Here is a 27,489-nt window from a genome sequence, read left to right as displayed (position 1 = left end):
GTCAGCAAGGTTGGATCTGAGCAACACAGGCACAAAGGGAAGTACGGGTAATTTCCTGGCCATTCTGTACAGTGTGACACTAAATTCCTCTTGCTCGACAGTCTCACTTGGTGGCTGAGACAGAAACCAAGGACTCACAGGTGATGATGTTTGCTGGCTCCCTGGAGAGAAGGGATAATAGACTATTTATGTCCTCTCTCACTGGATGTGAGAAAGAGAGATGCTACAGTAACCTTCAGCCCCATCCAATTCACCCCTCCAGTAGGATTATGGGATCTGATTAAAAATTATACTTAACACTAATATAGCACTCTTCACTGTCTAAGCACTTTACAAAGTTCACAATCCTGTGAGGGACCAAGTTTCTCCTGTAAGGTGGGAAATTAATTCAACCCCCACTTGAAGTCAATGGATGTTGAGGGTTTTCAGCACCATTTGGGACTAGGCTATAATTAAATAACCATCACAAAAACTCTGCAAGATAATACTTGCCTATCACATGGGGGGACTGAGACAGATAGGGTAAGAGACTTGCCCAAGGCCTCATAGAGTTGGTGTCCCAGCAGGAATTAAAACTCAAGAAGTTCCTGGCTCAGGCTACTAGACGTCTGGCAGAACTTTCCCTCCTCCAATTTATTAAAGTCTTCATGTAAACGGTTCTGAAGTCCTGCAGACTAGGGCTGCATCATGCCATCCACCTCTGTGTGTAACTCGCCATTTATTCATCTCGATAGGGAATTTCTAGCATGGATCAACAACAAAACTACAGCTAGTAGCATCTTGTGCTATAGACAGACACCTAGGGCCAAAATCTCCCCTGGTGTAATTCCACTGAATGATTTCTATGGAGTTACACCCAGAACGTATTTGGGGCCTGATACACCATTCATCTATCCCAGTAATCTTGCTGATCTGGGGTGAAACTCACCCCTCTGCAGATGGCCAGCATGAAGCCTATGCATCATTAAATTCCATTTCAACCCTCACACTTGCCTCTGCAGATGAATTTCACCTATGATAAATAGATTCTCCACCAACAATGGCCTTTCTTTGATTTGCTGGACTATTATGTGACAAATGATTTCCTTCTGCCCCAAGCATTCATTGTTTCCTCCCTCCCCCCAATGATTGCCATGCAATTATAATTAAGAGAATTGCTACTTACTAAACAAACCCAGAGAGAATGCCTACAAGCTATGTTCAGTGATACTCACAAGCAAGCACTTCCCATTTGAAGCTGCAAAGAAAAAAGAAACAGCACAGGATAACTCATACTGCATTTTAACAAAGACTAAAAAATCATAATATAAAAGCAGAGCAGCAAACAAGGAAAAACTGAAACAACCCCCAGAATCTCTTGTGAAGGAGGGACCATTGCAGGCTTGTATAAGAAACAACTACCTCATACAAGCCATGGAAACTGCATCCTAAAGCACCAATAAAGTCCAGCCAGTCAATCAGCTTCTTGGCTGAACGCTCATTTAAATGGCTCTGTCCAACCCAGTGTATTCCATATTGATAAGCTGCAACGTTAATGTCAGTACAGGGAGAAATGGTTTTTAGTACTAAGTTTAAAGGGATGTTTTCAGGTTTTAAAACATACTCTATGTAGCTCAGATTTTCAAAAGTGACTAGATATTTTGAGTGTCTCCATTTTCATCAAGTGTCCTCTGAAAATCAGGCTCCTTTGAAGTGTCTTAAAATTGGGTATCCCAAATCTGTCACTTTTGAAAATTTAGACCTGTGTTTTACTATTACCACGGTAGAATTATTAGAACTGAACTGGGGCCCAAATTGTCACGTTACCGCTATTCTTTTTTGCTTGTGGAAATCAGCGAAGCAACACCAGTGTGACAGCAGAGATACACTGGTCAATCAGGACCTCAGCTTTAAAAGTGTTACTTACAATTCAGTATTTATGCAGTGTGAAGTGCAAAAACTAAGCATCCAGCTTGGACCAACGAAAACCGATTAATCCATTTCAATTTACAAAGAGGCAGAACTATTCCTCCCCGCAACAAGATCATGCATGCAAAGCTGCCGATCAGTTTCACTGGGATCAGAGGATCACTTTGTTGCATATACCTTATGACATTCGGGCAAGCAGAGAGTCCCTTAAAAATCAACCTGTCTGTCTGGAAAGGGCAATCGTATTTTAAAAACACAAACCAGGAACTCATTGTTATTCAATGGCATTCACTCTGCAGGGAGCAGGGCATTTTATGCTTACACAATTGCAGCTGCACCCCAATTTGCTGACTCTAAGGAGTTTGTAATCTGAAGCTATTTTAAAGCAGGGATGGTGATAAGGCATTTAAACTTTAAGACATTTCATTTGTGCATTGCACAGGACCATTAGAAAACAGGAGTAATTGTTTGGCCATTAGTTCTGTGTTTGACCGGGGGAGAGGGGTAAGATAGCGGAGTTACCACTTGAACACTGACTTGTAGCTTCTGCTGATCAGCCCCATCTCGAGCCTCTGGGAATAGCAGAGACCCCAGTGGGTTGAGAGGCCTGCTCCCAACACTGTAATTTCGTGTGCGCTTTATTGTGTCCGAACTGGCCAGAGGCGTAAAGCTGTTTCTTCTCATCCTTACAGGGGTTTGGCTCTTTGGAAGGTTGTTCTGATTGAAAATGGAGGATATTACAAGGAATGAAAAGCAGAACCACAATCTGAAATCAAAGTTCATGCCAAGATATTCCTGATGCCAGAGACACTTTCCACTTACCATAACCAGAAACCTAATCCTGCTTCTGCTCTGCAGGCAGATCTCCCATTCAAACCAATTGAGGCCTAATGCAAAGCCCATGGAAGTCAATAGAAAAATTCCTCTGTGCAGAGGACCAGCACAAACTCTATGCGCCACTGAAGTCCTATTTTGAGAATTCACATGGTGCACAGGTGTTGTGCTAAATTTAAAACTTCTGGATGGCTACAGATTCAGGCCCCTCAACTATAAAATTTCACCTGTCACCTTCTTCAAAGTTATCCATTTCTAACCATTCCCTTTACCTTAGACCCACTGCACATAGAAGAGTTGAGATACTGCTTTAGTCTAGTAGCTGCTATTAAAATGCTCTCTTGTCACTGCACTGTAACAGCTTTATTTCCCTTATCTCTGTGGGTTCAAGATTTTTTTAAACAGGATGCAGAGAAAAAAAATTGTATTGATAGTAAAATTTCCCCAAGCACTTGGATTTATTTTCAGAGCTGCTGTATCTTGCCAGGAAAGCAAAGAACCAAATAGTAACAGCTCCTACTGTTTTCATGGAGGCAATGCTGAGTATCACACAGGAACAAAGTCGCAGTGTTAGTGCAATTTGAGTGCAAATTATAAAACACCAAAATTGAACTCGCCACTGAAATTTTGCTGAATCTCCTCAGAGTGTCCATTTCAATGCAGGTGTTGCCTTTGCATGATACCTTCAAAACTTTTTGCCCCGTCTACAACTTCCAAATTTGTCAATCTAGGATTCTTTTGTCATCCTGTAGCTCAATAAGAGGACAACTTAGATGCCACAAAAAGTTCAACAAGATTAGAAATAGGTATTAATGACAATCATCTTCACAGCACTTTGCGTACGCTTTGCAAAGCACAGAGAGGTAAAGGCCCAAGTTTTCAAAAGCGTGTCTAAATGTAATGGCATCACTTCCGATTTACACCAGTCTAAGTGAGCCAGATTTGGCAGGTGGCCTTTAACTCTGAGTGCTGCAGTTTTTGAGTGCTCGACGTGAACACGCAGAGCCTGATTGTCAAAAGATGGCGAACACCTGGACCCTAGCGGTTGCAAATGATCAGCACCTCTGAACTATCAGGCCCTGTGTCAGCGTGTAAAGGTGGACACTCAATAACTGAAGCAACCTTTGAAAATTTGGCCGTAAGGCCTCAATTCAGCAGACAATTTAAGCATGTGTTAAGTGCTTTGCTGAACAAGGGAAGGATGCTGAATGTGGGCCTCGTGGTGTGCTTACATAACCCGTGGAAGGGAGCTTCCCAGCCCAGGTCGACAGACGTGGGATAGCGGGGCTCGTGCTAGCACTCTAAAACTAGCTGTGTAGACAGCGCTTTGGAGTTATGTCTCAGGCTGGAGCTTGGGCTCTGAAGCCTACGGAGGGGGTGGGGACAGCAGCAGAGGCCATTACACATTCACTGCTGTTCGAACATCTGCATTTCAGTAGAGATGCAACCGCCCACACCAGGGCTGAATTTGGCTCTCACACTGCCACTATCTTCTCTTCCCTAACATACTGATGGCTAAGGTCGGTGTTCATATCCACTTTATAGTCATAAGGGGTCATTCCCCACTATCTGTGCCTAAGTTTCTGTGTCAGAATGTCCTTATTTGCACAGAATACGTAGATGTGTCTTTACTAAATTTAAGAGTATCAGTATGAAGAGACCAGGGTACAAAAAAACCTCTCTAGTTGCCTCAGATAACTACATATATCTGTATCAGAGGGGTAGCCGTGTTAGTCTGGATCTGTAAAAAGCAGAGGGTCCTGTGGCACCTTTAAGACTAACAGATGTATTGGAGCATAAGCTTTCGCATGCGTCTGACGAAGTGGGCATTCACCCAAGAAAGCTTATGCTCCAATACATCTGTTAGTCTTAAAGGTGCCACAGGACCCTCTGTTGCTTTTTACATATATCTGGATCATTAGCTGAATCAACAGCAATAGCACAAATGCACTCATGAAGGTTTAGCTTTCCAGGCAGACCACAGTTACAGCAGTGACCTTGACCTTTCCACAGCATTTTAGCTCTTGTGAACCAGAGTTAAAGCCAACCGAGAAGTTTATTTAAGGCTTTTGTCCAATGCTATTTATAACTTTAGAAATATGAGAGAGAGCTCACATTAAAGAATTATAGAACGAGCACCTTAAAAAGACAGATCATAGCAATAACAATGGGGGAAATGCATCATTACACATTGGGATGATCACCCTAAAGCTTAAAAAGGCTGCATTGATAAACTTTGCATTTAGTTTTCCTAATATGGTTATTTAAACAGTTTTAAAAATAAACTCTCTCCCATTCATGTTTGGAAACAACAAACTAAATATCTGGAAAATGTATACCTGCAATAGTTCTGCTCAAAGAAGGTAATTATCCTTATAGGGGCAATACTTCAAAAGCAGTTTTTGTGATGCCTGAAATGGATGGAAGATTTCTAGCAGGCACTCCACAGTGACTGTTCAGATTTGCAATATTATCTTTAATGCAGGCTCTAGTTGTGTAATTTGCCAACCTCGAATCAAGGGCAGGGATTTTCAGTAAAGACTTACAGTACTCCCAGCAGGCTTGTCTCGATGGGTATTCACTGCTTCAACATTCAAGGTGATCGTTTCCACTTTGCACCCTTCACCAAATGAAAAGAGAAACTTCAAAAGAGGAACTAGATTTTCTTTTAAAATCAATTATTCTCATTACTGGCAACTGGACTCAATTGTTTGCAGAGACAATAAATAATTCAGTTTCTTCTTTTGTAAAGAACTTGTACATAGACAGTACTTTAAATTTAATATTAATCATGGATTCTACATGAGTGTGTGATATGCAACATTTTAATTACTTTCTCCTGTAGATTTTGCTGCAGAAGTGCAGCCAGTAAACAAGGGCAACCTTCACACAAAGATACATGCTGTATGGATTACACTTATTGACATGAAAACTAGTTCAAGTTCAGTTCATTCCCAGGTAAGAGTTCAAATCTCGCGGGAAAAACTGGTTTCCCGGTTAATAAATATAATCCAGAGATAATGGGTCTCTTTTAGAAGAAACTGGTTGTTACTCATTTTATATATATATATATATTTTATAAAAATAAAACGTTCTCTCTCATTTGGCCTCCCCCTTATTTTCTTTTAACTTTTATAATAAATGTAGCACTTAAATGCTTAACAGGACATAATTTTCCATGTGTATTTTGATATCAAATTGCCCAGCAAATTCATAAACATTCAGCTAAGTGAGAAAAAGGGAAATATTTACCGTAAGCAACTGGAGTGAGCTTGAATATGGTGTGAAGGGGGCACTTCAGATATGGCAACTCGTCTGAAACCAGACAAGGAGAAGTTAAACACGGCATGTACTGGGCACAGTTTGGAACTATGAAGGAATTTTGTGGTTCCTCAGTTTGGCCTGGATCTTGCAAGGACTTACACACATGCTTAACTTTAAGCCCATGAGAAGTCCCATGGGGTTCAATAGGATGGCTCACTTGTTTAAAGTTAACGTGTGTGAGTAAGTCTTTGCAGGATCAGGGCCTTCGTTTTCTGAAAAGCAGATGTAGAAGGTAATCGCCTCATAATTTATTTGACATCCCTTTATCTCTCCTCTTGAGTCTACTGCTGCAGTCCTGAGGGACATCCTAGAATCAGCTTTGTGCACTTCCCTCCTGCTTTAACTCTTCCCCTCCCTGAGCCACCAAGTCACAGTCCAGTCATTCCATCTAAGGGCACATTACTGCTGCTATTCAGTCTGCCAGGAGAGTTCCTCCCACCACAAGTTCTGATCACACTGCCTTTGCAAGTGTCAGTCTCTGCCTGCCAGCTTTGAAACCAAGAGACCAGGAGCTGAACCTGAGGGCTGAAATCTCAGCTCCACTGAAATCAATGGGAGTTTTACCACTGACTTCAGTGGGGCCAGGATTCCTCCCAAGGTCCCTCCTGCATGGCATGGCCAGCAACACAGTCCCAACAGACAGGTCTTGAACTTAGATAGGGATTTTTTTCTTTTGTTCCTAACCTGCCACCCAGTGGAAATAGCTTTCAATAGCAGACACCGACATCCCCAAAAACGGAGGCTTATAGCAAAAGTCCTCAGAGACCCACCCACTTAGGGTATGTCTATACTGCAATGTCTACACTGTGCCAGCTGACGTGGGCTCACAGGGCTTGGGCTAAGGGGTTGTTTCAACTGCAGTGTGGATGTTTGGGCTCGGGCTGCAACATCTACACCACAGTTAAAGTGTCTCTTAGCCGTAACCCTGCGAGCCCAAGTCAGCTGGCATGGGCCAGTCGTGGGTGTCTAATTGCAGTGTAGACATAGCTTCTTGCAGCCACAGGACTCTAAGGGTATCTGCCTGGTGGATCTTAAAGATCGTGGCAAACACTCCAGAAGTTTAAGAGTTCATCTCCGTGTCCTCGGCTATAATTTCCCTTCTCTGTGCTATCTAGTCCCACTGCTGTCCAGAAATTGGCTGGGTGATGCTTTCGCTCTAAGTACTTACATGACCCTCATCACCACTGTATCTGAGCACCTCACAATCATTAATGGATTTTATTCTCCTCGCACCCATCAGGTAAAGTGGCATCACCCCCCATTTCCAGATGGGAAACTGAAACACGGGGTTGATTAAGTGACTTGCCCAATGTCATAGAAGTGTCTGTGGCAGAGACAGGAACTGAAACCCACATCTCTCAAGTCCCAACAACAGGGCCTATCCAGAATAACCTTCCTAAACTCACATGCCCGAAGTGGCTACATTTCAGTGGCACTGCAAGGAGAACTATTTGTGAAGCACTTACAGATACTCCGGGCTAAAAGAGGCTTGAGAAGTGTAAAGTACTATATTACTGAATATTTTTTTCAAAAAGTTCTGTTTTTGTAAAAATTAAATGAATAATGTAAATCTCCCTTCCAGAAGCTCTGTGATGTAACCGGCAAACCCCACCCTAACACAGTGAATTTACTTTCATACCTGCGCTCTTGTCAAGGAAGTAGGCCAACAGGCACCGCATAACAGCCTGGTGAGAAATAACCAGAACACTGCCCTGACGCTCCAGCTCCATAATCACAGCTTCCAAACGCTGGACCAAGTCTTGGTACGACTAGAAATCAAGGGAAAGGTTCAACAGCATAAGGATGTTTAGGGGTTTCACAAGCATGCGGAGATGCCAGAACCAAGAGCAGGGCTTAAAATTGCTTCACGTGAATCAAAACACAGGTTAAAAATCTTAAAATATGGAAGATATAGAAGAACCGATAGCGCGGGGGGTGGGGGGGACTAGATATATTTTTGGACTGGTAACTGGCCCCTAAATTTGTGGAGATAGTCAGGTCTCTAGCAACATTTTCAACAGATGTAAATAAAAATAAATAATAAACTAAAGTAAATAATCACATCTATGGCTCTCTCCCTGCAATGAGCTCCACCCAGAAGGACCCCTATGTCTGCCCACAGCCCCAAGGAAATAATACAACAACCCTCATACATTTTACAAATATGATCAAGTGGTATCACTTGCATGGCACCATGAATGAAATAGTCACTGATCAGTAATCCACTGTATTACAACTAAATTTGGGATGCCACCATTAGGTCTATTGCCATTTCCCACATAAATCTAATTTTGTTTTAATTATTCCCTTCTTTCCTATCTACACATACTCAGCTACATTATTTTAAACCTGCTCACCTCTCCTCCAGGATAACGATAAAGATATTTCTCTTGATCCCTCAGCGCAAACTCATCTGGGTACTGAGTTTCAATTTCTTCATATGTCATCTCTTCACACACTCCCTGGTGGAAGAGGAGTTTGTTACAAGGGAATTCATTAGGGGCAAAAGGATTGAACACAGAAGATTCTGTGCCTATGTGGCGACTGTTTTACATTTCATAACAGACAGGAGTAATTCTAACACAGCACTTTACACTTGAGAACCATGGAGCGGGCTTGCAAACATTAATTCCTTAAGCCTCGCACCCCTCCTGAAAGGTAAGCAAGCATTAACATCCTCATTATGCAGATGCAGGCAGGCTAGCTCAGTTGGATGAACATGAGACTCAACCTCTGCACTGTGGGATTGAGCCCCTCTTTGGAAACTAGTTTCTTGAGTGAGGTTTTTTGGCCTGTGTTATGTGGGATAACAGACCAGGTGATCACAATGGTCCCTTCTTGCTTTGGAATCTATGAATACAACGGAAATGACCTCAGCAAAGGAGCAAAAGTTCCTCCACAAATAACTGCAATGTGTTTTCTAGTTTGAATTTTAAACCCAAACCTTTATGTTCTATGGCTGTGGTTTTGGTTGGTTTGTTTTTAAATCTGCAAATACACCTCTACCCCGATATAATGCGACCCGATATAACACGAATTCGGATATAACGTGGTATAGCAGCGCTCCAGGGGGGCGGGGCTGCGCACTCCGGTGGATCAAAACAAGTTCGATATAACGTAGTTTCACCTATAACGCGGTAAGATTTTTTGGCTCCCAAGGACAGCGCTATATCGGGGTAGAGGTGTAATGGAAACAAGTATTTATTTCCAGGTTATTATCTTTACAGCTTATTTGCATGAAAGAATTACAGTGGGAACCACTGAAAGCCCAACATATGCCTGTTGTGCTGTAGTTGGTTGTTGCAGGTACCTAGGACCTTGAATGTTGAGTTTTTAATGGTATCTGCTGTAAAGAGCACTGGGATACTTAGACGGGTAAAATCCATAGGCATTTTCAATTTTACACCAAGCAGTTCTATAGCTCACAGAGGTGAGGGGTGCAATATAAATACATAGTGTTCTGAAGCGTAATTAATGCTCAGAAAGTGTTTAGATGGGAGGGGAAAGACATTATTTCATGTTCACTATTCTTATTTACAAACCCCCAGAAGTTCAGTGTATAGCTTTGGACCATTTCCCCACTGTACTCACAGCATCGAGCTCATTCAGAATCTTCCACTGCTCATAGGGGACCCCCAAGAACTCGGCTGTCTGGATGGTTCTCTTCAGCTGGCTCGTCCAAACCTTCAAATCCACAATCTCCTGCTCGGCAATGAATTTTTTAAGGGCTTGAGCGAACTAGAGAAATTGAAGCAGGTTGGGAGATGATAAAAGTAACCATTGTGAATTCACTCTTCATTGTGAAAGAACATGCTAAACTTCTCACCAGACTGGCATTAACTGATGCCATCCAAAGCCAATTTCTGCCACTCTAGGTTTAGAGTTAATATGTTCACAGTTGTGAGCTATATAGATCTCAAACATGCCTTGAATACATGTTGGCAATAAGTTACCATAGCTCCCTCTCAGGCCCCTTTTAATCTGAAAGCTAAACATGGCAACTAGAATTACAACTAATCACTGCATACGGGCTCCCAACTTTAGCTTCCTTTCAGGACTAAAGACAATGGGAATCAATCTGTACATCCAAATGTGTGGGACATCTTGTCTGGGAAGCATCAGTTAAGCTAGAGCTGAAGTACACATTCCTCAGGAAAGGAAAGCTCCAATGCTTGTTAAGGAGTCTTCCAGCTATTAGACTCTGAAACCAAAGACTCCCATAATTTGCTTGTGGATAAGACTTCCATCTCTCTTGGTCTAGCTAAAGAGAGCCCCTACCAGATGACAGACAAGAATTTCTTGTTTTCCTGTGCAGAGTACTCAACTGTTTCCTATCAAGAACCAGAGCTGTGTGTAGAAACGGAGTTACACCAGTTAAGAATGCTTGCTAGGCGACCTATAGAAATATGAAGAACATATATAGGTCAAGCTTCCTGATACCCCAAGAAATCCAAACCAACAATCTTTATCCCAAATTAGAAACTGCACATTTATCTGCTTTATGAATTAAAGGTACCATCTCTCTAAATGTGATTACCCTGTCTGTCTTTTCAAAATTATGTTTCTTGTTCCACTACAAGCCCTGAAAGATGTGAAATAAAAGGTATTGGATATAATCAAAGAATGTATGGACTAAGTCCACTACATTTAGAGGCGCTGTAAAGAGATTTTGTTTGCTTTCTTTCTAAATAATTGCTGAATTAAGCAGTATGAACTGTATGGCACTCAAAGGAAAAAACATTGAAAGATATATGCAGTGTTGTTGGTCCCAAGATATTAGAGAGACAAGGTGGGTGAGGGAATATCTTTTATTGGACTAATTTCTGTTGGTGAGAGAGACAAGCTTTTGAGCTACAGGCCAGGACCTGAAGAAGAGCTCTGTGTAAGCTCAAATCTTGTCTCTCTCACCAACTGAAGTTGGTCCAATAAGAGATATTACCTCACCCACCTTGTCTCACTGAAAGATATAAGCAGCTAACCAAGGCATAACTTTGAAACTGAGCAGAGATTCCAATTCACAGTATAGATAATACAGAAAAAAAAAACAGATAAAAAAATCTTTGAAATGAATGAAACATTGAAGTCTTCTACGGATTGAAGAAATTTGTTATACGCTAGCGTCATCTGCTGGATATCAATGGAAACAATGGAGAACGAGAGCTGAAAGCCATTCGGCAAGTGGCCAATAGAAACTGCAGCGTTTCTCAAATGCGGCTTGGCCACCAGGCTTTTCTTACGGCCACAGACTCCTGGGCAGTGACGGGGGGGGGAGGGGAGGGACCAGCAGGACGTGGGCCCTGCCCCCCTGAGGATCCACAAACGCCAGAGGAGCAGGCAGCCAGTGAGTTCCCCACCTTCCTGGGAGCAGTGAGGCTCGGATTTCAGGCCTCAGCCCTGGAGTGGTGGGTAGCAGACTCCAGTCGTGGGCCTTCGGGCTCTGGCCCTGGACCCCGGCCGCAGGTGCAAGCCCTTAGCTCACCCTCCCCAACCCCGCATCTAGGGTTGCCAACTTTCTAGTCGCACAAAACCCAACACCCTAGCCCCGCCCTTCCCTGAGGCCCCGCCTCTTCCCCAAGCCCCCACCCCCCACTCACTACATTCCCCCTCCCTCAGTGGCTCGCTCTCACCCACCCTCACTCATTTTCACTGAGATGGGGCAGGGGGTTGTGGGTGCGGGAGGGGGTGAGGCCAAGGGCTCTAACTGGGGGTGCAGGCTCCGGGGGGGGGGGCCAGAAATGAGCGATTCAGAGTGCGGGAGGGGGCTGCAGGTTGAGACAGGGGGTTGGGGTGTGGGAGGGGGTGAGGGCTCTGGGCTGGGGGACTTTCTTTCTTCACAACTCCTCTGGGGTTGACCCTTTTTCCAGGGCTAGCATCCCAGGGCTTATTGTCGTCCCCCCCCGGTTTCCTCCTCCCTACTTCTCTGCTTCCAACAAGTGACTGCAGGCTCTCCCCTACAAATTCAAACTTCCTTTCTTTAGATTCCCTACCCAGCTTCTCCCCCAGCTAGGCTTCATCAGCCATTAGGCCTTATCAGTCCCTGGCTCTCCTCCAGGTGTAGCCTATAAGGTTAATTGGCCTATTTTACCCATTCAGACATTGTGTGGGGTGGACAGCCTGTCACACCGCCAAGTAACCAAACAGTGGATTTTAACTAAGTAGTGCTATACATGTGTTTCTCCTTTGTAAATCCAAGCACACTGGCCTCAGAACTTCAAAAAAAGAAATGTAAGCAATTGCTTTTGATGTTTCAAACTAGTCCCTATCAAACCAAACACAAGAAATAGAATCATAGAATATCAGGGTTGGAGGGGACCTTAGGAGGTCATCTAGTCCAACCCCCTACTCAAAGCAGGACCAAGCCCCAACTAAATCCCCAAATCCCTAAATGGCCCCCCTCAAGGACTGAACTCACAACCCTGGGTTTAGCAGGCCAATGCTCAAACCACTGAGCTATCCCTCCCCCAATTAGCAAGGATGAAATTCATAAGAGAGAGTACCCTAACACAAGGGCATCCTTAGTCTTCGAGAGAATTATTTGAAGGGTGATAAATGCATTAGAGATGCTAAAGAACTTAAAACTGGTGACAATCAGTAAATGTAATAAGATTTAGGGTGATTTGTTTTGTTCCTCGGAATAGTTGCTGGATCCCAACACTGGGTCTGTGTTACTCACACAGAAGGCTGCATGTGTATTTTGCATTCAGCATACACCTAAAAGATTTGTTGTATCTACACTTGATCAATCAATTGTTGTTTATATACCAATGAGGTTCTAGGTGAATTAATAAACTGCTGATTGGTTAAGAATAACAAAATGTCCTGATCTCAGAAATACTGTCTAAGATAAAAGAAGACCTGAAAAGAACCTAGTATTAAAATTAGTAAACTAGCACTCCCTGGATTCAATAAAGAGGAGTTATCCTAATTAAACTGCATCCCAGCATTGGCAGTAACATTTCTCATATTGGCAAATCTAGTCTATTACATTTCAGCTTTACAATCTAAGTGGCACCTTGGCAAATCCATAAAAATTTACACCCATTCTTGTTTCCGCAGTAAAGAATGAATCCTTTGCAGAATGAACACCCCTCATTGGCAGGGAGCATTGCTACAAGGGAGCAGGGAGAGTGACTGCTGAAGGTGCATGTGGGGACTTCAACCCCAGGCCGAAGAGAAGTCACACACCCCTGACAGTCAGATTCAGGCCAATTTATCTGCTGGCATAAATGAGCAAAACTCTGTTGAAGTCCATGGAACTGAGCCCATTTACACCAGCAGACAATCTGACCTAAATCCAGGTTCCTATTATACTGACACACTTTAAAAAGATGTCAATCCTGACACTGCCAAGAACATACCTGCTTCCCATGCGGCGACAGGCCAGAATCCCCACCGATCTTGCCAACAAGGTTAAAGTCGCTTTCGCCATGCCGGCAAAGGTAGATGGTGCGTGGCTGGACATGAATGTTCATTAAGTAATAGACGATTTTACTCTGGATGTAATCCCGGACACGGTTTACCAGGAACCGCTGTCCCACATTGATCACTTTAATGAAGGAAAGGTCTCTACGGTCAACACAAAACAAGGACACTCATCAGCATCTTTAAAGCAAAATGTGTGTGTGTAGGTGTGTATTCTCGTAATACTGATACTGCTGCTACCAATTGGCACTGAGGTGCCTTATAAAACTCTTAGAGAGAAAGAACAGACTATTACAATGTAGTATAGTTTTCTATTTAAACATTCCCATTTTATACACTAGGGAGAAATCCTTGCAAATCATGTTGGACATAATTCTGCATGCCTCACACAAGCAAATCTCCCATATTGCAAAGTCAATGAGAGTTTCGCCAGCATAGGGACTGCAGCATGTTAGGTTAGGGAACAAAACTGGCAAAAGAAAGCAGCCCATGTGTCTGTTTCCACAGCATATCCAGTATGCAACATGCTGCTAAATCTCGCCTCTTACTGGTCATAATTATCTGGATCAAGGGGCTGATATGTGACTTTATAGCACTCTATCCTCTTCAGGAAATCATCCATCACATATTCTCGATTTCTCTCTGGGTAGTCAGGGCTGGAGACCTTCACTTCCTGAACAAGAGAGAGAGATTTTATAAAAGTTAAGCAAACTTTGTATAAATCAGAATAAGTGACATTATTCTTCAATTTTCAAACAAAACAAACAAACAAACACTGTTTACATTTCCCCTTCCCATCTGCCCTGTGAAGAACCTGCTCCTGAAAAGGAAACAAAGAACAATTCCAAATGTCACAGGGTAGCATTTGGCCTGGGGACAGAGACAGATGGCTTGACTTTTGCCTTTCCACACAAACCACTTACTGCAGATCTTCCCATGAAAATAAAATCAAGCTCCGAGATAAAATGCTTCATGGCTTTAGTTTGATTTCCAAGTTCCCACATAAATAACCCATCTGTCTTGGTTGCCATGCATCTGCAAATATTAACCACTTATTTCAGAATTGAAACATCAGAACAAGGCTATCAGAACTACATACAGTATTGCAAAGGGCACCCCACCCCAGGCAGTTTATTCAGGGATAGGACTGCACCAGAATAAGAACTGCAGAGTTACACTTAAGCAGTTCAGTTTCAATTTCTTTCTGCCTGGTGAGATAACAAAGTCCAGTTTTTCTGATCCTGGCAAAAGCTGCACTAAAGCAGGGTAAGGGAATATTGGGTGAGTTTAACCTAGGATGCCCTTTGTGATTGCAGAAAGGAAAATCAGAATGAAAGTTAGAACTCAGTCTTTGAGCCAGACTCTGATCTCTCTTAGGACAGCATAAATCCAGAGTGACTCATTTTACTTCAACTGGGTTATTCTGAATTTACACGGGTGTAACAGAGATTAACACCAGGCCCAAACAGACACCTTAGTGTAGAACACTCAGTACGACTTCACAGAATCACCTGCCCACAGGCAGGCACAACAGAATGAGGGAGAGTAAAAGCCTTTAAACCCAGAATCCCCTGAGTTCTGTGGATTAGATTAAACTTTACTGTAAGGCTCTCTAATAATAATGAATCTCAGCTGTTACTGTGAGCCACTATAATAGTCTGTGACCTTCCCTGACAAACATCAAGTCTTCTACAGAAGGATGTTACAGACTGAGCCTATGAACATTCAGCACCCACCAGGATATTGGCAGCAATGACTTCTGGATCATCACAGACAGACTCCACAAAAAACACCTAGAGAGGAGGCAATGAAGCATGTTTAGTAGAATTAAGAGCCTCTAGAGTAATGTAAATAGGTCATATTAATTTCCAGTATAGCCACAAATGAAGTCAGCAGAGTTACCCAAGGGATAGATTTAGCCAGATATGCTTTGTGAGAAACTAACCTTAACAGGAACCCACTGTGAGGGGCATCTGTCTATTTAGGAATGTGTGCCACACACATCCTCACGATCTCTGAGCTCCAGAGAGATAAGGGCTGATGAGGGCAGAATATTTTGTTTGGGATATCCCAACAGCCAATTCATTAAACAGGGTACTTCCCAAATCAGACATATGCATAGAAGGGTGCTGATTCTCCCCTACTTTGCACCTTAAATATTCATTGACACCAGAGCAGAGTGGATGAAAAACAACACCAGAACAGCATTTCAAACCAGCTTTGCAGAGGTGGAAATGATGACACAAGCCCTGAAACTACAGCAGCACTGTACAAAGATAAGGGCCCAAAACTGCCATCCGATGCACTGACGCTAATGGCAATGGGATACACCCAAGGGAGGCATTCACTCCTACAGTCCTTATCCCAGATCAATGAAAGTCACCTTATAAGCATTCTCTTTAGCAAAATTTAAGATCAAGTCCCTCCTCTCTCGAGTCGTGTTGGTTGCATCGAACACCTAACAGAAAAAAATAATCCCAACAACATTAGCTACAATTTTTAAAGCTGCCAGAAGGGTTTGGATGAAAATCTCAGGCTTTGATTTAATACTCTTTTGATTTAAACTCGGTATAATCAAGTGTTATCTTACAGCTATCTGCCCGCACTCCTCCGTGACATAAGCTTTCACATCTTCTAGAGCCACCAAGGCACACTGTCTGTAAGGAGAGAAATTGGCAGCATTGCAGACCATGCAAAGTGTTCAGATTCCAAGCCTCATGAACCACGGCTCCAAAGCTCAAAGTGGGATAAATTACAGAGCCAACCCTGTTTAAATCCCTTTTCCACCTCCACGCCTCTGTTCTGAGAACTCTATCTTTCCAGCTCAGGAATCTGTTGCCATCTTTCCTTAAAGGAACAAATGGGTCTCTGTGGAGTCATATTCTTTGGGGACAGGTGTGCTGCCTGCCAGGGAAGATAGATTCTAGGAGCAGAAGCTGAATCTAGGTCTCCCAACTGGTCACTAAATGGGACAATAAGGACTTTTTAATCCATCTGCTTTTTATTTGTATTACATGCTTCTCTTAACATCTGAGTTTTGTCCCTTGGGCCCCATTCTGACAAAATTCCCACTGACTTCAATGAGAGCAGGTTTAGACCCTTTATTAGATTTATTGTTTAAGCATCATTTGACATCTCTCCCCAGGACGACTCCTGTTGTTAAACAGCCACTACTGTACCCCTGGTGTGAAATCCTGCCCTCCACCCCATGAAAGTCAATGGGAGTTTTGCCATGGACTTCAGCGGAGCAAGGATTTCACCCTTGGCATTCATCTATAAGGATAAACTTTCCTTAAAAGAACATATCTATGCTCCAGTCAAGGGGGTGAGAGAGCACGGCAGCTTGTAGACATGCCCATACAAAGACCAAAGGGCACTTTCTTGGAAGGATAGTTATATCTCTGCCAACTTGTTAAAGAGGATCTGAAGTTTGTTACCTACTCATGAGCAGGAGGCCTCATGCCCACCCTGAAGACCCAGCTTCTAGGGCAGCTGTTTTAATGGCATGCACTGAATACCCAACAAAGCACACAGAGTGTGTCCCCTCTGCCCCGATGTGTGAATTTTATGGAATAAGGCTGCCTGTCACCTTGAATTCATACTACAGTGTTGGTGTCCTGCTGTGCGCAAATGTCTGTAAGAAAACTGATCTGGAGTCTGGAGCTGGGAATTGTTTATTCTGGTGGAGAAGTGCAAAATCAAAGCAGAACCCTGGAACGGCATGACTTTTAGACTGACCTAGAGGTAACCTGAGTTCAGAAGCAAATTCCAGAGCAACGCAGAATTCAGAAAAATGATCAGTCACTAAGCCTTGATCTTAACAGCTACAGAAAAAACATAATCCTGCTGCCATTATAATCAATGGGGGTTTTGCCACAAATACTCGTGGGAGGATGAAGCCCTAAATATTTTATCCTATTGGAAGGTATAGAGAAATACACAGAGATTATAGGGGTTATAAAATGGTATATTTTAGTATGCCTGAGACCATACAAAAGTCCAAATTACTAGAGAGTTTAACAACAATATCCCTCTCCTTTGTAAGAGCCACAAGCAAGCTCACATGCTTGGAAATTTCCCCCTGCACTGTCTGCAAAATTAAATTACCGGGTAGGGTTAATTTACTTTCTTCCGATATAATTCCAGGTATTCATTTAAAGATGTTCTTGGAGTTTCTAGTACCCCTAAACCTGTATAGTGACAGCTGTATCGTCAACTGGGCAAGGGTCAACTGCCTTTTTTCCCTCCTTCTCAAAGTGCCAGCAACCAGGAGAATGGAGGTGGGGAATATGAGGATTTAATGAAAAATATATCTATTTTTGAAGAGCACTAGTCTACACAAAATTAAATTCTATCACATGCTCCCAAAGCAGTTTTTAAAACTTGTAAAATAATCTGGAATTTCCTCAGGTAGAACAAATTATTAATCCACTCCACAAAACATTCACTGCAGGCCCAAATCTGCTATCTTTACTCACACAGTGTAATACCTTACTCTGTGAGTAGTTTCTATTGAAATCAGTGGGAGTACTGATGCAATAAAGTCCTTCTCAACCTAAGCAATGGTGGCAGAATTTAACTCCATATTTGTCTATTGACATTAAATGTCATTTCCTATAATCAGAGGTATGGTCTGAAACCAGCTGCACAGACTTTAGAATGACATGAACTTTTTCCTCTACTATTCAAGTTGGGTTTCATCCTCTGACACAGACTTACTTCCGAATCTTCATGGCTTCTTTGTTATCATGCCTGAAAAAATCATAGGACTTGTACGACTGCACTGCTTCACGACGATATACTCCTAGATTAAACACTTCACAAAAAACAAACAAAGACGTGTGATTTGCAGCATTTCACAAAAACATGTTACCTGGTTGTGAGCCAAGAGGGGAATCACATCCTTATCTTGATTACAGCAATTTATGACCTATCCCTCCAACTAAAACCTTTCAGCAATTTTACTTCAAATTAACTTTTGCAAACACCACGAGAATTCCTTATGACTGAAATCTGAAAAACTTAAACTGCACCATAGCATTTCAGAATATCTGATTTTCCATGTGTAACTTTTCCCAGATCTCCTCAAATTAATGCACATTTTTGATAACTATCCTCCTAGTTATCAGTATATTCATGTGCAATCCCTATTCCCATTAAGCAGGATTATATGCACTCACTGAAAAGAGAAGAGGCCCAAGTCAAGCAGAAGGGGCTTTATAATATCTCATGCACTTTCCTAAAGAAAAGTTTAGTTCTCAGAAAAGATACCAAATTTGGCAGCCCTGTCAGCCTCTGTCTGAAGCACTTAAGACCTACTTCAAGGACTTAAGTAACGCACAGATTTTGTGCTGGCCCTCTGCACAGGGATGATGTTCCCTCTATAAGCACAGAATAGATACAGCTTGAGTAACACTAGTTAAACTTCCCCGACATACTGACTCTTTCCAATCTGCCTGGAGAAACCACCTCTAAGGGTTCAAGTGGAATTCAGTTGCTATGGATAACTGAATCTTAGGGCTCTTTATTGGCACTGCCAATAAGGTTTTATGCCGTAGGCGCTTGTTCACCAGGGACAACACTGATCAAGTTATGACAACTTTCAGTGACTATAAACCTGGCCTGGATTAAAACAAATGTCTCATTGCCAGCTCCATGATCCATCCATCACTTTAAGCTACCACGTACAAAAATCCGTACAGACCTTTCGTAGGCACACCAATCCAGTTGAGGTAGCGTGTTAATTTCTTGGCCATATAAGTTTTGCCCCGGGCAGGAAGGCCAATCATTACAATCAAAGTAGGGGAGTTGGTCATATAGGAAGCCCATGCTGGAAAGAGGAGGCGGCGAAATCATTAAACTAATTAAAACAGCTTAGAACAAAAACCAAGTCAGAAGCCAAATTCATTTCTGGCATAACCCACTGCCTCTGCCCATCTACCAGCCACACAAAAGGTTACTTACTGTATGAAACACACAGTGGATTCATTATCATGCCCTTCCATCCAATTAAACGTTAATAGCAATCACTGGACCACAGCATGGCTCTCTCGGGTGTTAGCTAATGAAGTAGGTTAACGACTGATCAGCCACCGGGGAACAGGGAAAATAACGTGTGACTAATGTGTCAGCCAAAATACGTCAGCCAGAGTTAAAAATATTTAACTATTAAGGAGTAACTGTCAAGGACATAGGAAAAAATTCTTTAATAAAAGAGATCATATTTCTCTACTGACAGCAGACAGGAATCTAATTTCCTTCCTTAACATACTCAACAAATGATCTGAGAAACTAAATTAGTAATGTTTAGCCTGTTGCTGAGAAGCAGGATTTTTTTTTACCATTAATGTTTTTGCATAAAATTTCTTGTTTCTTTAAAAAAAAAAAAAAATCACGTAATTTCCCAAAAGCAACAGATTAATTAATTAATCCACTAATTAAGTAAAACTGAGTTTTATAGAACTATATGAAAGACACTGATTATAGACAGGGATATGGGAGCACGTGTTGCTATAATTAAACTGGTCAAAGCAAGTGAATATAAACTGAATGGAACACAGAATGGACAAAATAGGATTTAAAGTCTTTTCCGTATCTAAATGACCTGTTGAGATGGTTTTGCCACACAAGATAAAATGCAAATCTAACTGCAATATTGACGGGGCTTTGTCAGCTGTAAATCTAGTCAAGTTTCAAATACTTTGTTAAAGGAATATCTGTGCACTACACCTGCTCCCAAACCCCCATACCAATTTTTTTATAGTTTTATAGCCATATTGGTCTATTATTAGGACTGTTCTTCTCTCACTTGTTGCTGTGCACAAAAACCCAGCACAAACAACAGGGAAACTGACTTTGGGGAAGCCATCTGTACCAAGTGCTGTCAAATACACAAAGTAAACAAATGGGAAAAAATAAATATTTTTCCCCACAGTCTCTTCCAGTCATAGTCATTTTTAAGGATTATTTGCAACAATTGTAGGTAAAACATTGTCAAACACAAGCATAACCTTTAAACTGATTATGTCCCTTTAAATAGCTTTATAAAGAATCTGGAGGAAGAGGCAAACAAGATGTTAAATTTTAATTCCCAGAGTGACCTAGATCGGGAGGCTTTGAAAAATCAGTAAAGACACTGTGTTATGGGATCCAGAATGGTTAGATATATAAGCAGGAAAAAACAAAATGAGTGTAATCTGTATAAGTGCAACTAGTACACGTGGAGAAAAAGTAATCCCTAATAAAGATATTCAATGGGAATGAAAATCAATGGGGGAGAGATACTTGGAAAGCAGTAAAAATCAAAACAGACCTTCAGTGATTATGCAGCCCTAAATCATAGTATTGTGTGTGTGCATCCTTCCTACTGAGCAAATATCTTTGGGATTCTTTGCTGAAATCTGTTCCTGGCCTATGACAACAGAAGATTGGAAGAGCTAGATTAAAAGAGTTCAATGGAGATTGGTAGACACTAGTTTTGGCATTAACTCAACATATCAGGGATATGGGTAGGGGTAGGGTCCAGAGTGACCTAGACAAATTAGAGGATTGGGCCAAAAGAAATCTGATGAGGTTCAACAAGGACAAGTGCTGAGTCCTGCACTTAGGAAGGAAGAATCCCATGCACGGCTACAGGCTGGGGACCAACTGGCTAAGCAGCAGTTCTGCAGAAAAGGATCTAGGGATTACAGTGGACGAGAAGCTGGATATGAGTCTGCAGTGTGCCCTTGTTGCCAAGAAGGCCAACGGCATATTGGGCTGTATTAGTAGGAGCATTGCCAGCAGAACAAGGGAAGTGATTATTCCCCTCTATTCGGCACTGGTGAGGCCACACCTGGAGTATTGCATCCAATTTTGGCCGCCCCACTACAGAAGGGATGTGGACAAATTGGAGAGAGTCCAGCGGAGGGCAACAAAAATGATTAGGGGCTGGAGCACATGACTTGTGAGGAGAGGCTGAGGGAACTGGGGTTATTTAGTCTGCAGAAGAGAAGAGTGAGTGGGGATTTGACAGCAGCCTTCAACTATCTGAAGGGGGGTTCCAAAGAGGATGGAGCTAGGCTGTTCTCAGTGGTGGCAGATGACAGAACAAGAAGCAATGGTCTCAAGTTACAGTGAGGGAGGTCTAGGTTGGATATTAGGAAACACTATTTCACTAGGAGGGTGGTGAAGCACTGGAATGGGTTACCTAAGGAGGTGGTGGAATCTCCATCCTTAGAGGTTTTTAAGGCCCGGCTTGACAAAGCTCTGGCTGGGATGATTAGTTGGTGTTGGTCCTGCTTTGAGCAGGGGATTGGACTAGATGACCTCCTGAGGTCTCTTCCAACCCTAATATTCTATGATTCTATCACAGATGTAACATGCCCAGATCACTGCCTGATGAAGCACATTAGACAGAAATATGGAACAATGTTTCATGGTGGGCTATTTTAAACCACTGTTCAGTACAGTTGTGCTACTTGTTGCCTAGTACATGTGGGTGGCTTTCAGGAACAGAGATTACATTAAAACTCTAATCTACATTAAAATAGAGTTCCTTTTTAAACAGCTGAATTGCAAAACATTATTAACTTGAAAGATAAACATTTGCCCAGAAGAGCAAAACATGTAACAAATATAACTGGATAGAAGTGATACAAACAAGAATTGTAAACAGTTATAAACCCGTGAAGTACTACTTTAGGAGCCCACATGAAATTATTTCTGATGATCTCAGTTCCAAGTGGACATCATAAAAGCACATCACAATTGTTCCCCTTGTTGGCGGCCTCAGCTGAGAGGCCAAGAACTGACTGGGATGTACAAAATGAACAACCCTCCAGATCAGAGCTGAAGCACTTTGGGGAGGTGACATGGGGGAAGCCAGCACTGCCACTATTGTACTTGTACTGAGGGTTGCATGGGGGGCACAATTCAGCTATCGAGTCAGAAAAAGTAAAATCATTCAAGATGTTTATGTTAAAGACTTAAAAACAAAAATTGGGCATGTTAAAAAAAAGATCCTGATCCTGCACTCATGTGCAGCTCATTTCAGGATTCGGGATAGGCCTAAATTCATTCCTGGTGTAATGACACTGAAGTCTATAGAATTGCACTAAGGATGAAATTGTATTTGTCTTTACTACTGCACTGAGCTAGAAGGAATAAAGCATGACTGACTGACTACCTCTTTTTATAAACAGGTAAAAGAGAAATTAATTGCAAGACACAAGTTCTATTTTCCTCAAGACTGTCACAAATACTCACAGCACTTTTTTTCTGAGACTCGCATATTTGAAGTTTTGTTTTCCTGGTTGCTGTTGTTGTTGTTCTGCTCTGGGACTAATGCAGTATGTCCTGACATTGCTGCTAATCACACACTTGGTCAGTGTTGGACCTTCAGGCTCTTGGAAAAGAAAAGGAGAACCAAGAAACAAATCCTTGTGAAATCCAGTAGACAGAATAAAAGAAGATGCATAGCAACTTATCTGTGCTGTTCCTGGTGGGAGGGAAAGGAAGCCATATAACAGTCTCAAAGCTATAGTCCAAGGTCAACAGCAGGTCGTAACATACATAGGTGGTAACATATGTAGTTGGCACAAGATAACGCAAAGCACAGAAAAATGAAGCAGAGGGGGAAAAATATATCCCTCACCTAGGACATTAATGAACCATCTCAGCCAGGGAACAGAAGGATTAGGGGAGAGTGTACCTACTTTTGCAAGTCACTACAAATATAAAGGAACAGCCTTCCCCCAACCTCCCAAAGTCATTATGCAGCTGCTAGGCACTTTTTTAGGGGCCAGTCCCCGAGATGCCAAGGCTGGGAAATAATCCCAGCTGGTTTGACAGCATCCTCTGAGCAGGGGACTGGGCAGGTCTCTCAGCCAGGCACTCCCAAGCCCCGCTCCAGGATTTCTGCCATTCATCGGGTGCCGACCTGCAGAGTCCCCCAGACACACCCGCTCGCAGAGCGGGGGAACTGAGGGGCAGAACCTCCTCCCAGCCTTCTTCAGCACGAGCCCGGGACCGGGTTCCGCGCTGAGACGTACCACGAAGCGGTGGGAAGCCAGGCGGCTGCTGCAGCTGCCAAGCGCTGCGAGCCTCAGACACCGGCCAGGAGCCTCCCGCAGCAGCCAGGACTTGGATGAACCGGCCGGCTCGCGCGATCCCGCACTGCAGCAAGGCAGCCGGCGCGGAGCCCGCACCCCCCCGCGCGCTGCCCAGGTGACACCAGCTGCCGGCTGAGGCTGGCGGACCGGCAACGAGATGCAAATGGTATGCTAATATGGCGCCCACGTGACTAAGACGCAACGCTGCAGCTGTGCTGGGGAGGGATGCGCAGGGGGGAGACCTGTGGAACCAGAGGAGCGGGACCAAGGTAGGCAAATGAACGGGAACAATTAGACTAGGTCTAGACATGCAAACGGGGCGTAAACGCGCCCATAGGCACAGGGTGCAAATGAGATGCAAATACGTCCACAGATCAATGGCATGTAAATGAGCTCAGACACTCAATTAGTTTCCACTGAACTGTGAAGGAGTAAAAGAACAGGTACGTCTGATACGCAAATAAGATGCAATTATGCAAATGAGGTTATAATAGAGCCCCGCCCCCACCAGCTCCTATTCCACCTTGACCGCGGGGAGGCAGAACGCGGTGACGTGTCCCCCCTCGACTGTGAGATTCTCCGTGTGCGTGTGACGGCACCCAGGGCGTCTCGAGCGTTCCGCCCCAAGCCGCGGATTGGCTGCGCCGCGGGCACGCGGGAAGAGACGCGGGTTGTGGCGTGGGGCCCGCAGCCAATAGCGAGGCACGGCGGAAGCGTCGCGAGACTCGGCGGGGCAGCCGCCCCGGCCATTTTGCTGGGGGAGCAGATTTGGGAGCCCCGGCCCCGGAGGAGGATGCTGCGGCTGCGCTGCAAGGCCCGGAGCGGCTCCCACCCGCTGCCCGGCCTCACGGCGCATTCCCGCCTCCGGGAGTTGCAGGCCGCCCTGGCCGCCCTCACCGGAGTGCCGGCCCCGGCCCAGCGCCTCCTGCTCGGCTTCCCCCCGCGGAGCCTTGACCTGAGCGACGGGGAGCGGCGGCTGGGGGAGCTCGGCATCCACTCAGGTGAGGAGCGTGGGGACACCGCGCCCCTTCCCTCCCTGGCGGGCGGGGCCGGGGGGCTGCCTCTGCCCGGGCTCAGGCGACAGGCCTGAGCCTGGGGGGCTCCTGGCTGCCCCCATCATGGGCAGGGCAGCTCCCCTGGACAGCGCCTGCTGGGGGCTCAGGCTGCGGGTCAGCGTCTCCTCCCCTCACCCTAGGGCGCGGGGAGGAGGGTGGGGGAGTAGTTCCTAAAGGCTGAATCCAGCCGGGAGGAGGGGAAAATCCCAGTGCAGGGAGGTTGCTGTGTGCCCCACCGGGCAAGGCTGGTCTAAGAAGGAGGTACTTGCCCTGGAGTGCTCAAGATGCAGCGAGAGCAGACCCAAGATAAAATGGGTGGAGGAGAGAGGATCATGTATAGAAGTATGTATTTTTTGACACTTTTGAATGGATGTTGTAGAGACTGCTGGGTTAAAAAAGTATGTTCAGGTTGCTGGATTACTATGCATTTCCTTTCTAGAGCTTATTTCATTCTCTCTGCAAATATTAAAGCCTTATGAGCCTGCTTCAACACAGTGTAAGGAACATATAGCAAAAGCTGTAGTCTTCTCTGGCGTAAAAGGCACTAGGTGTATAAAGACACAAGATTAATATTCTGCAGCATACAGTGTTGTTCCACAGCTCAAGACACGAAGAGCAAAAGAATGCCATACCTAATTGAAACTGCATTTCAGCAGATTATAATTACCTTCCCTGAAACTTGGTTGGGACATCGGGGCTACCACCCTTTAATAAAAAATTGATTGCAAAATAGTGCTGTCAGTGACTGTCCAACCTGTTTATCAGCTTCTGTAAATGTAAACATCTTCTATTTCACTGCCTCTAAAGTGGGTTTTCAAGAGACTCTCAAATGAAAGGGATTGAGTATCACTCATGTTCCAGATTTGGACAGTAAACTTGAAAACATTAACCACTGTGCTAATTTGGAGACTTCAGTACAAACCCTGTGTCTTTATGCGAACCAGCAATATACAGTGAGAGCCCAAAGCTACAATCTGCTGCGGCTTCTTATGTAATTTATTTAATTGGTAATGCTTTCTATTGTGCTGATCTGATTCTGTCAGAACTGAGGCATGATATACTGGAGGCTTTAAATGATTTGCTTCTCTGTATTTGTAGTTTTTCCCTTTCTGTTTGTAATGCACTTTGGTGAAGCAACACTGCATTTCATCTACCTAATCCTCACAATTCTTGTTTCTTTATTTTTGACAGGTGATACTCTAATTGTTGAAGAGGACACAACCAAACCCAAGAATGAGTCACCTGTAGTTGCAAAAAGGAGTGTCCCCACTTTGGTCAGGGAAGCATTGCCTGTACTTGCAAGGAGGGTTGTTCCAGCAGATAACTCCTGTCTCTTCACAAGCATATTCTATGTGGTAGAGGGAGGCATTTATGATCCAGCATGTGCTCCGGAGATGCGCAGTCTTATAGCCCAGATAGTGGCAAGTGATCCAGAGTCCTATTGTGAGGCAGTACTAGGGAAAACCAATGAAGAGTATTGTGAGTGGATCAGAAGAGAAGATACATGGGGAGGAGCCATTGAAGTATCCATTCTGTCTAAGTTTTATCAGTGTGAAATCTGTGTAGTGGATACACAGACAGTCAGAATTGACCGTTTTGGGGAAGATGCTGGCTATGCTAGGCGGGTCCTTCTGATTTATGATGGGATTCATTATGATCCACTTGAACGTAAAATCCCTGACTCAGACGTCCCTCCCCTGACCATTTTCTCAACAAATGATGACGTTGTTCTTGCACAAGCATTGGAATTGGCAGATGAAGCCAGACGAAAGAGGCAGTTTACTGATGTAAATCGCTTTACACTAAGATGCATGGTGTGCCAGAAGGGGTTAACTGGACAAGTGGAAGCCAGAGAACATGCCAAGGAGACTGGGCATGCGAACTTTGGAGAAGTGTGACATCTACATGAGGATGGTTACATCTACTACCTCACTGCTCCAGAATAAGATTCTGGGTTTTCAGATAAGCTATATGTAAGCATAAAAAACTCCCTTCAAAGCTTGAAAAGCCCTCTTAACTTAATGAATGAGATGCACAGGTTTGTTATGGATAGTGTGCAGGTTTACAGATAGGTATGCGGTAGTGACACACTCTTCCCAACTAGTTTGAAATAGGTAATTTCTTGCATGCTGATTTTAAAGTAACTGGCAGCTGTTTGTTGTATGTTAGCAGCTAAAAGTCCTGACTCCTGAAGAACCTTATTTTCTGATGGAGAAGCTGCTGTGTGACCTGGCTGGACATACATACAATACTGTACCTAGAGTTACATAGACTTAGAGTAACAGTTGCAATCTAAACTCTGAATTATTGGGTTTAGTTATAATCTTTCAGTACTTGTAAACTGGTCTTAGTTTGGCATATTCATGTGCCTATCAGCATTTTGTACGAAGAGTTACATAGTAACTCTTATATATTCAAGCAATTTTTGCAACAGAGATGCCTATAGTGCATACTTCATATAGAAATGGTAACACCAAAGTTGCCCTGTATTAGGTCACAATGAACAAAAGCAACAAGGAGTCTGGTGGCACCTTAAAGACGAACAGATTTATTTGGGCATAAGCTTTCGTGAGTAAAAACCTCACTTCTTCGGTTTTTACTCACGAAAGCTTATGCCCAAATAAATCTGTTAGTCTTTAAGGTGCCACCAGACTCCTTGTTGTTTTTGTAGATACAGACTAACACGGCTACCCCCTGATAAATGAACAAAAGTAGAATGTACAGTCTTATAGTGGCTGTAGTGAGCCTTTTTAAAATTAATGAGTAGATAGTTAAGCACCCAATAAATTTAATATTTTTCCATAGATACTACTTGAAATGTAGTTTAGTTCCTTGAAAATTAACTGTCAACCCCT

General features: G+C 43.5%; 2 protein-coding genes across 2 annotated transcripts; one reads left to right on the top strand and one right to left on the bottom strand.

Annotated features, from left to right (window-relative positions):
* Positions 1-103: 103 nt before the first annotated feature.
* Positions 104-22,831, bottom strand: PFKFB2 (6-phosphofructo-2-kinase/fructose-2,6-biphosphatase 2). Its single transcript, XM_065402510.1, has 16 exons — positions 22,735-22,831; positions 19,193-19,318; positions 18,208-18,304; positions 16,079-16,145; positions 15,872-15,946; positions 15,225-15,281; positions 14,037-14,161; positions 13,425-13,632; positions 9,658-9,804; positions 8,424-8,528; positions 7,706-7,835; positions 5,995-6,057; positions 5,289-5,362; positions 2,431-2,625; positions 1,215-1,237; positions 104-161 (listed from the first exon to the last, which is right to left on the bottom strand). Exons 1-16 carry the CDS (start codon positions 22,829-22,831, stop codon positions 104-106), a joined length of 1,647 nt encoding a protein of 548 aa, XP_065258582.1.
* Positions 22,832-24,372: 1,541 nt separating this feature from the next.
* On the top strand, positions 24,373-26,532 carry YOD1 (YOD1 deubiquitinase). Its single transcript, XM_065402512.1, has 2 exons — positions 24,373-24,580; positions 25,826-26,532. Exons 1-2 carry the CDS (start codon positions 24,373-24,375, stop codon positions 26,530-26,532), a joined length of 915 nt encoding a protein of 304 aa, XP_065258584.1.
* Positions 26,533-27,489: the final 957 nt, after the last annotated feature.

Source organism: Emys orbicularis, chromosome 4 (assembly GCF_028017835.1).
Source record: "Emys orbicularis isolate rEmyOrb1 chromosome 4, rEmyOrb1.hap1, whole genome shotgun sequence".
Classification (NCBI taxonomy): domain Eukaryota; kingdom Metazoa; phylum Chordata; order Testudines; family Emydidae; genus Emys; species Emys orbicularis.
Note: the sequence above shows the minus strand (reverse complement) of the source record. Positions and strands in the feature narration are given on the sequence as shown.

Coding starts and splice junctions, on each gene's coding strand:
- PFKFB2 (XM_065402510.1), bottom strand. CDS start 22,831: ATGTCAGGACATACTGCATTAGTCCCAGAGCAGAACAACAACAACAGC. Junction 8,529..9,657: donor TTCTGAATGAGCTCGATGCT/GTGAGTACAGTG, acceptor CTCTTCCACCAG/GGAGTGTGTGAAGAGATGAC. Junction 5,363..5,994: donor GCTCACTCCAGTTGCTTACG/GTAAATATTTCC, acceptor CATTTGGTGAAG/GGTGCAAAGTGGAAACGATC.
- YOD1 (XM_065402512.1), top strand. CDS start 24,373: ATGCTGCGGCTGCGCTGCAAGGCCCGGAGCGGCTCCCACCCGCTGCCC. Junction 24,581..25,825: donor GGAGCTCGGCATCCACTCAG/GTGAGGAGCGTG, acceptor TATTTTTGACAG/GTGATACTCTAATTGTTGAA.